This window comes from Rhinoderma darwinii, chromosome 13 (genome assembly GCF_050947455.1).
Source record: "Rhinoderma darwinii isolate aRhiDar2 chromosome 13, aRhiDar2.hap1, whole genome shotgun sequence".
In the NCBI taxonomy this organism is placed as follows: Eukaryota; Metazoa; Chordata; class Amphibia; order Anura; family Rhinodermatidae; genus Rhinoderma; species Rhinoderma darwinii.
Genome location: NC_134699.1, coordinates 21,328,154 through 21,338,409, shown reverse-complemented (window position 1 = coordinate 21,338,409; position 10,256 = coordinate 21,328,154). Strand labels below are relative to the sequence as shown.

The window sequence follows — 10,256 nt, the reverse complement described above, 5'->3', positions numbered from 1 at the left end:
TACTGATGTATACCAGCCTGACGGAGACCAAAAGGACACTCTAATTCAGGCTAATTGAGCCCTATGGACACATTTATTGCGTACGTCGGGAGTTTTCTCAACGTACACGATAATCATAGGGCACAAATCAGGTCAAAAAAGTATCTCCTCAGATTACTGGGTCCCAAAGGCTCGCTAGACACTGACTTTCAGTATCTATGGTTTCCCCAGGAGACAGCAGCTGGAAGACCTGTCAGATGAAGGACTGGTTTAATCCTGCTCAAATATGTTGGAAAGTAGTCATCAAATCTGGATATAGCACTGGGCAAGAATTGTAGAGAGCCTTATTTTCCCTTACAAGTTAGGAATAAAAGTAGGTTTCCCAAATGGTGATAAGGTTGGGCATCACTGGTCTATACTATATTTCACAATTATCTGCCCCACGACAAAGTCCCTATCCCATTTATGAGATTCCTGTTCATGGGGTTGTCCACTACCGGACAACTGATATCCACCGGATAGGTCATCAATACATGATCTGTAGGAGTCCGACACCCGAACCCCGCACCCTTAAGCCTTTCCGGCTACCTCCGGGCACCGGACGTACATGCCAGAAGCATTTGGCTCCGGCCACGGAATAGCGACCGAGCTGCAGTACTGCAGCTGTGCTCCTATTCAAGTAAATAGGAGCAGAGCTGCAGTTCTGCAGCACAGCCACTATGCTATGAACGGAGCCAACTGCTTCCAGCTCCGTACATCGCCTAATGTGCTATAACATCCAGTGCCCCTAGGCCACCGGAGCAGCTGATAGGTGCGGGGATAGGTCATCAGTTGTCTGGTAGTGGACAACCCCTATAAATGTACAGACCAGTCTGTTCCGTTTGGGGTTCCAAAAAGCTACGGGGCCACCACTTGGGATCACAACTGGACAAAGCTTTACACCTGCAATATCTCCTAGTATAGACAAGTTGCTCAGTAAACCAAGTCCCATCAGTCTATTGCTATTGACCTCTCCTGGAACTATATTGCTTCTCAGGACATTACGACATTATTATATATTATGTACACCTTTGAAATATTTTTTTTTAAATAAAAATGTCTATCGGTGTGTTTTGTGAAACTTTCTAAATACTTTTTATTGAAAATAAATTTTACTTTTTGAGATACAGCTGCTTTGTATCCTGTATACAGAGCAGCTGTATCTAGCGCTGAAACCTGTATCCATCAGGTCAGAGCAACTTTATTACAGTACCAAAATATAGTGACATCCGTGTGCATTTGGCTGTGCCTGGTACTGCAGCTCAGATCACTCTATTGAACGGTACTGAGCTGCAGTAACAGACACAGCCGCATGGACATTTGTCCTGTGTTGGTGCAGTAAAGGGTTTGTGTCTCCGCCTCTTTGTTCTGCTTATCGGTTAGGATCATAGAGGTGGGACCCCCACTGATCGCACATCGATGGTCTATCTGCCAGGTAAACCCTGGTATTTACAGGCAAAAAAAGTAAAACTTGCAAGTGATCCTTATGTGCTTATGGGTTCAGTTTTTCTATTGTAAGCACAGATGTTTATTCTCCAGACTTCTGCCTTTAGTTTTTGGGACAGGAAGTAGCTGACTGACAGCTAATATTTTCAGCCATATCAGTTCTCACTAGACTAATTTTCCTGTCACTGGGTCACTGTCTCAAGCTACCAGTTCTCCAGCCAATCACAGTGAGACAAACCCTCCCCCCATTATCCCATCTCTCTCATTGTCCTGACATACTTGATTGAACCCTGGTGACCCTTGGAACCTAATTAGAGTCCTCCTGAAACAGCAAGATCTGTCGCTGTTAGGCCAGGTTCGCACGTAGCGTAAACGCTGCGGAATTTCCGCAATGGAATTCTGTGCGGAAATTCCACAGCATTTACAGTAGCAGCAGAGAGAATGAGATTAAGAAAATCTCATGTCCACGCTGCGAAAAACCCCCGCAGTGTAAACGTTAATAAATTGACATGCGGTGCGGAATTTAAATTCGCAGCATGTCAATTTATGGTGTGCTTTAGTTGATTTTCCATTGCGGGTTTTCCCCATTGAATTCAATGGGGATGCAAATCCCGCAACAGAAAGCCAAGTGTTGCAACTTTTGCGGCGTTTTCGCAGCGTTTGTGCTGCAAAAACCGCAACTACGGAAAAAGAAAAAAAAAAACATACATGTTGTTGCATCCCATGTGACCGCTGCAGCCAATCACAGAGTGTAGCGGTGGTCACATGGGATGAAAAGTCATCTTAGGAGGCTGTTACATCCCATGTGACTACCGCTTTAGCCAATCACAGGCTGCAGCGGTCACATGGGCTGCAGCGTCACCCAGGGAGACTGGACCGGATTGCACAGGAGGGATGTGTCACCATAACAACGGCCTACGTCAGTATGAGCATTGTTTACGTCGGGCAATCTACATGATTTTTGTGCAGTGTATCCGACCCGTGGGAACCCAGCCTTAGAGTTGGGATAGTGTAGTTATAGGGGTTGTTCACAAAAATATATTTTTTTTCCAGGGATTTCAAGGTAAAAATATTGGGAATGACTGCTGTGGAATGTGGAACAATTTCATGGTTTTCCAGACCTCTGCTTGTAGTCATTGAATAAGAAGCTTTAATGTTTACTTCCTGAGGATGAAAAATCTGTCTTGGTCATGTCATGGACACTGCTGAAAAACACCCATATGACATATTTTTGGCCAACATGTTTGTGGGAGATTCTATGATCAAATGGAAACATGTTTTTGTTTGTCAAGACCAAAATTGAGCTTTTTAACCATCATTCATAATGCCAGTACACCTATAAGATCCAAACACAACCCTAAACATGGTGTTGGTGGCAGCGTTATACTGTGCGCATACTTCGCTGGAAGGCTTTTTAACATTGGGGGTAAAATTGAAAACCTGCTGCATTCTGCAAGAGAACTGCAACTTTGGTAAACATTTATTTTCCAGTTGACCCAAAACATAAAGCCAAAGCTACACAGTAATGACTTATCTGATCATAATTGACACTGCTTGAATAGGTTTTAGAAGAAGCATGGGGATCTTCATTCTTCTTATATCTCCTCCAGAGGATGTCCCCCCCTCCTTGATACGATTACATGAAGAAATGGTGGCGCTGTTCTCCTCTGATCAGAGGGATAGGAATGTGCTCACGAATCAGTATCAGGAATAGGGATATAAAATCCACTTCAGGTGGTACCAGGACTCCACCAAGCCACTTTTCTTAATGCCCTCTTGTCGTGTTGATATGACAGATTATTTGTCAGACTTAAAGGGAATGTGTCGCTAGAATTTTTTAAAATTTTTTTTTTTAGTTAAACAATTAATATTTAAGTGATTACACATTGTTTTAATTTTTTTACATTTTTTCACTAGTCAGGAAATATTATAAATTCGATTCTAATTTATACAATTTCCATGTGCTGGCCACTAGAGGGAGCAGTTCCCAAAATTGCAGCATGGTCAATGTGATAAAGCAGCCTCATTGCTTTATGCTGCAAATTTGGGGTAGAGACACTCTCTCTAGTGCCCTCCCTTATTCTGGCTAGTTCCAGGAGAAGGAGGGGTTTGAATCTTCAAACCTCCTACACTGTGTGCCGCCATTTTCTGAGCGACTGCACAGTGTAGGAGGATTAGATACAGTGCTCAGTAGACAGTATAACACGAACATAATACACACATCACATACACGAACATAAATTACCTTCTCCTGTCGCCGCCGCCTTCGCTCCTATTCCTTGTGCCTTTGCTTCCTTGAACATATGGTCGGAAGCCGCGGCCAAAACTCGTCATCTTATTGTCCGGCAGCGGCTTCCGGTCCACAAGAACGAGCTTCGTTTAGGACTGTGTGGGAGTGGCGCATGCGCCGTTCCCACACAGACGGCGTACGCTGCAGAGAATGGAACGGCTCCCGTTCGCATTCTCTATGGGGTTGTATGTGCATAGATGAAAAAAAAATGGCAGCCCCCATAGAGAAGTAAAAGTAAAAAGTAGAACACAAGAACACAAATAAATAAAATTTATGTTAATATCATATTAAAAGCAATATGATAAAAAAAATTATAATTTCATGACACCTTCCCTTTAAGCCCAGATGTACTAAGGCTTGCGTTTCATATGCCAGTCTTGGACTGAAGCCCGCTAAAATAAGATGCATCAAACTTATTAAGAGGAGCACGCCTCTTAATAAATTAGTCGCATCTTAGACTGTCTGTGCACTGCAAATTAAAATCTCCACCAACTACAACCACTATAATTTTATGCAAATTTCTTGCGCAAATTATAGTAAATTTGTTGGCCCACAGACGGCCCTGCCTCTCCAGCTAAACCCGCCCACTTTTTTTAATGTGATGAGATTGGTGTAAAACTGCCTAAAATTTTTCTCCTTGGTTTTCAAGTTTTTCTATACCTGGTTCCCCTGGATGCAGTTCTACCAGGTTCTCCTGCTTAGACTTGGTTCTCCATCCTTTTAAACTTGCTCACTCCCCATGCCAGGCGGCGTTCAGTATTGCTTTCCTATTCTTCTGCATCTAGCCCACCTTCCATCATGTATCTTGGCTAGCTTTGAAGCTTCGTACCAAGTCTTTCTATTTGAACAGTGTAAAAAACAATTCTTGCTAAATTGAAAAACCTAAAAATGAAGAATAATTGCAGCGTCCAGATGTGCAATGCTGATGGAGACAGATTGATGGCTTGATTTGCTGCCAAAGGTGTCGCTGCTACTGAGCGGGTGAATAGTTGTGCTTTCCATTAATTTGTGTTGAATAATTGTAATGAATGTGGATCACTTTTGATCTACACAATAACACCTGAAAATACACCATGTTGAGGGGGTGTGAGTACTTTTTCTAGGCACTATACATATCACTATATAGAGCAAAACATGTGCTTTGTTAGTTTAGTTACGTATGGATCAATTCTACCTCTGTCTCCTTTCGTCTTTCTAAGTTTTCCTACATGTCATGCTCTCCCTCTCTCGTTCCCAGTCCTCGCACTCTCCCCCTTTCTCCTAGCAGTGGGACTCGAGATAGGAGTGGCTTACAGCCAGTATAAAGTCCACATCTATCTGCTCGGTGCAGTAAAACCTCAGTCCCCCTCATTCTTGCTATGGAGAGCAGCACATCTAAGACTACATCATTTCATGTTCCTGTGTGCTAACTCTTAACCAGTGTGCCAGTTCTGCCCCAACTTCACCCTCACATTCACCTTTAAACTTCTTTGCTAGTCACACACAACACAATGCTTGGGCACTGCCACCTTGCCTTAATCCTGATCTCCTTGGCATTTCTTGGAGTGGCTGATGAAGCCATACAGTGCCCCGCTTGCTCACAGGAGAAGCTTATTCGTTGTCTGGACCCTGTTGGGTGCCTGGAGCTGGTGAGAGAACCTGGGTGCGGTTGCTGTGCCACCTGCGCCCTCCAAAAAGGGATGCCATGTGGGGTCTACACTGCCCGATGTGGCTCAGGGCTTCGCTGTTACCCCACGAAAGGTTCAGAAAAACCCCTGCATACCCTAATGCATGGACAGGGGGTCTGCACTGAAATCGGGGAGATAGAAGCCATACAGGGAACTTTCCCAACAGCAGGTGAGAATTAACAATGACCACAGGGCAACAGTAACTTGATGCAACCTTGTTCTTCTCTTGAGACTTAAGGAACTTGCAATTATGTTTCTCCCACTTCAAAGGCAGGAAATGCCTCGAGGATATAACTATACCACTGAATTACATTTTTAACTCTTTTAGCACCAGATATACTTCTTTGGCAATATGTTTGCAATGTATAGTTACCCACATGAGATGTGATGGATGGGAATGGATTGGAGGTGTCGCTTATAACTTCCCTCCACAGGGTTAATGATAGAAACTTTGTTTTGTAAGATCCTAATTCCAGCTCCACATCTGCATATACAGTTATAGGATTAAATGACAAGTCATGTATGGAGGTAGGATGTAGGACTGTGGCAGGGAATTGAGTTTTCTATCCACTTATAGTGTTGAGTTTCCGTATAACAATTACCCATGAAATTGTGTCGACTTTTACAGGAAAATTGAACTTTTTGGTAGACAGACTTAGAGAGTGAGGTTCATTTTTGGTTTTCCTTACAGGAATGGAACAGCTGTTCTATATCATATCTATTATTTTAGATCTGAAGAGCACTGCACTGTTTCAGGTATAGTTCATGCTGCAATAAAGTCTACAACATCTGATTCTTACAGCAAGACTGCCCTTGTCCGAATTCCTGTAGGGACTCCCCTATATTGGACATATATTATTTGGCTACCATCACAATGTTTTCTGATATGTAGCCAATAGCTCCTGGAGGTGTCTGTTTGCTTTATAACATCAGCCTAAGAGATGTTATTTTTTTACTTGTTTGTGTTTTGTCTTGTTCATATTGTGTATTTTTTGTTGTTCTTTTGTGTTTTTGTTGGAATAATGCCACCCTTGACCACATTTTTTGGAGGGACATGCTAATATTGGATTTACATTCTATTCTCATTATTTGGATACCGTCACAGTTTTACCTATATAGCCACCAATGCCTTTGGAAAGTGCCGGATTACTTTATAACATTAGTTTTGTGTTTGTACATGTTTACGTTTTGTATTGTTAGTACTGTGTTGTGTTTTTTTTCTTGTATCTGTAACACTAGCATGATTTCCTCCAATGATCTTATTACCATTCTGGTGGCATAATGACAAAACTACTCAACATTGTTTCATATAGTCACAGACATGATTGTTGGATGGGATGACTATCGCTCAGTCAATCTGCATCACAGCTGTGAAGATCTAGTCAATGTAAAAGTGTGAGGCAATAGCATCTCTCTAACGCTACCCTCCGACCGTCTGCCATGCATCTCTAGCACAGGAGCATAGCTAAGGGAGGGCTGGCGGCATATGTGCTGCGGTGATGGATGCCCGGGAAGGTTGCCAGCAAGTCACTCTGCATTGGCCAGTTTATTTAGATACAGGGCTAGGGCAGCAAACGGAATCTTTTCCCCAGATTAAGGTAAATCCAGCTACAGATCAGTTCTAGTTTAGGACTCCTGTGATGTAGAAGTCTCCTTTATACACGAAAATACCCCCAGATTTGAATTTCAAATATTAGGCGTTTTTATTTAGTCTATCCAGTGCAGGTTGTTGCCACTGGGACATGACAAGTTGCCATTTTTTAAAGGGTAACTAAACTTCTAAAAAACTTTCGACATGACAGAAGTTTTGATCGGTGGGCGTCCAAGCACTGAAACCCCTACCGATCGCTAAAAGAAAGCAGCAGCAGCGCTCGGGTGAGCAGTGTACCGCTTTGTTTCTGATCGTCTTGCCTCGGAAAGCCGAGCGAGCGGTGTACGGACTCATAGACTTTCTAGTGAGCCCATGCACCGCTCTGAGGAAAGCCAATCAGAAATTAAGCGGCACAGCGCTCACCTCAATGCTCGCATCCCCACCGATTAAAACTTCTGACATGTCAAAAGTTTGTTAAAAGTTTAGTACACTTTAAGCTTGCCCCAGCCATGATGTAGATGCAATAACTTTGCTGAAGGTTGCATCCGTGTGGCATTGTGTAGCTTTAACCAGTGGCCTGCAACATCAAACAACTGAAGGTGAGAGGACAACGTCTGACCCTGCTGCCATATACCTCTAACTCAGGGCTCCTGAACTTGCCTATAAAGCATCTCTTTGTTTAATACATATAGAAAATGTCCGTATTTGGCCATTTAAAATGTCAGGAGGCGATCTGGAGTCAACCCAGTGCTGATTTTTTTTAACGTCTTTCTTCCTGAGACTTGGCTGTTGTCAAAGGTATTCAGATCATGCACGAGGCTTCTTACAGCCCAGAGCTGCGCTGCAAACATCATCTATTTCATGAGGGAACAATAAAGGTGGTTTTGGCTTTATCATTGGCAAGACCCTTAGTTAATAACTTAAGTTGCCGTTTTCCTTAGTTACCTGTATTGCCATAACATAATATTCATCAATGTAGACAGAATGTTTATTTCATTCATGTATGCTCATCAAAGCTTACAATCCAATAACGCTATACAGTACACTGATCTGGGTCAGAGGTTTTGAAAGCGGCCGGTCCTGTGGGGTCTTCTCTGTAGGCAGTGATTAGTGTCTACCAAAAGTAGTCCAAGGATGGGCAAGCAGTGAACCAGTGACAGGGTCGTGGTCGTCCAAGGTTAGTTGATGCGCTTGAGGAGCAAAGATTAGCCCATCTGGTCTGATCCCACGGAAGAAACATTGTAGCACAAATTGCTGAAAAAGTTAATGTGGACTATGATAGAAAGGTGTCACAACATACAGAACATCGCAGCTTGCAGACCTACCAGTCAGAGTGCCCATTCTGCTTTAGTGCTTCTTTACGGTCCCATGCTCGGCATGCCTATAGAAATAAATGGAGCAGTGGTCGAGCATGTGCAGTACCACTCCATTCATATAGGCCTCACATTAATGGCAAGGTAAACCCATTCTTGTGATCGTGGCGGGGGACTCAGCAGTCAGACCCCCACTGATCAGATATTTATCACCTATCCTGTGGATAGGTGATAAATAATGATTATGGGAATCCCCCTTTAAAAGCCCTGGAGAAAGGGACAGCATGACCTCCCGGTGCATACCCTGGTAGTGTTGTAGCACTAGTTTAGATGGTAGTCCTGAGAAGGTTAAAACCACATATAGGCACCTAAAGGGGTTGTCTGAGTTTAGGAAAAGGAGTCTGCATTTTTCCCCAGAAATAGCACCACTCTTGTCCATAGACTGTCTGGTATTGCAGTTTATGCTTATTCACTTGAATTGGGCCGAGCTGCAATACCAGTCATAACCTATGGACAAGAGTGGCGCTGTTTGAAGACCCTTTTTTTTAATCTCATTTAACCCCTTAAATTCTGCACTCCATCACCTGTTTTACAGCATAAACATGGAGGCTCAAGATTTTGGTCAAACAGTCATTTCCTAATGTCCTTATTCTGAATTAACAGCAGCACTCTCAGGTATAAAGTGTAATCCCCGGGATTATTGCGGTCAATGAAGGCACTGAATAATTGATCCGGTGTCTAGGGGATTCTCAGTAACTCTTCGTTGTTATTTGTACTTTGGAATTCAATATTTGTTGAAGACTTTCAATGCAAAATAGTAAAAGTCAGCAAACAGAACATGGTTTCTAGTACACGGGCTCAGCTAGACCGGGAGGACGTGCTGGTATTACACCCACCTGCTAACGAAATTATGTATTTTTCCCCTCAAATTGCCCTCTTAGGCTTCGTTCACAGTGTCAGGACTCCGTTCAGGGGTTTTGTCTTGAGCTTTCCATCAGGGGAACCCATGAACGGAACCCTGACTAAAACAATATCAGCCAATGGCTCAACAAATTAAATAGACGATTTCTACTTTAATACTGTACCCTATGGACGGTAACATGGACTTAATAAGAGGATAATATGGATATATGGCCAAAAAATTTAGAATATTCTTTGAAGGAACGCTCCAAAAAAAACCTGATACACTGTGATATGTTAAGTGCAGGGACTGAGTGGGCGGAGCATGACACAAGGATTCTCTCTCTATCATGCACCACCCATTTTCAGTGTTGCCTTTGTAGTGTCCAGTTAATTCATCTTATACATAGAGGAGATGGCGCTTTATAGAAAGAATGAAAATGGAGTTCTTTTCAATCCCATGTTCTAGGACAAGTCCGAATATGGCCTTATAAAAAGCACATCTATGGTGATGAAATTCTCTCCCATTGTGATCATGTCTGAATGATCCCTTTAAGGGACTACTGCGACCAGAACACTGCAGTAGTTTTCTATGGCCAAAAAAAAGGGGATTATACTGAATTTTATGTGTCATGATGTACAGTAGATACAGATGTAGCAGAACTGAGTTTGTAATTTGAAGAGGAGTTTGTCATTAGGACAACTCCTCATGATATCACCATGTGTAATCAGCTGTTTTGCTGCAGGTAAACCTTCGGAGCATCAACAGACAAATTCAGCTCTGTATTATGTCAGCCCTTGCAGGATTAGACCTGTATAATGTATTATTTTTATTTTAGTAGGCACTGACAGAAATTGTTACCAAATAAGTTGATGAAATAATTAGGAACGAGGCATACACAGGCATTACAGACAATATTTTGTCAACGATCATTGTACTGAGTATAACCAGAGCTGGAAAAATATTACAGGGGTTCCCAAGTTACAAGTCAGCAGAGAAAAATCTCCTAATGTGCTCCGTGTTATTCAGT

The 10,256-nt window shown here is 42.7% G+C and overlaps 1 protein-coding gene across 1 annotated transcript in view; it reads left to right on the top strand.

The window, feature by feature from the left end:
- The first annotated feature begins 5,088 nt into the window (after nucleotides 1-5,088).
- The window catches only part of IGFBP4 (insulin like growth factor binding protein 4), a 29,713-nt gene continuing 24,545 nt past the window's right edge, over nucleotides 5,089-10,256 (top strand). Inside the window, exon 1 of the mRNA XM_075847066.1 lies at nucleotides 5,089-5,590. Coding sequence (XP_075703181.1) covers nucleotides 5,245-5,590 — 346 coding nt within the window. The 5' untranslated portion in view covers nucleotides 5,089-5,244. The remainder of the gene's footprint in view (nucleotides 5,591-10,256) is intronic.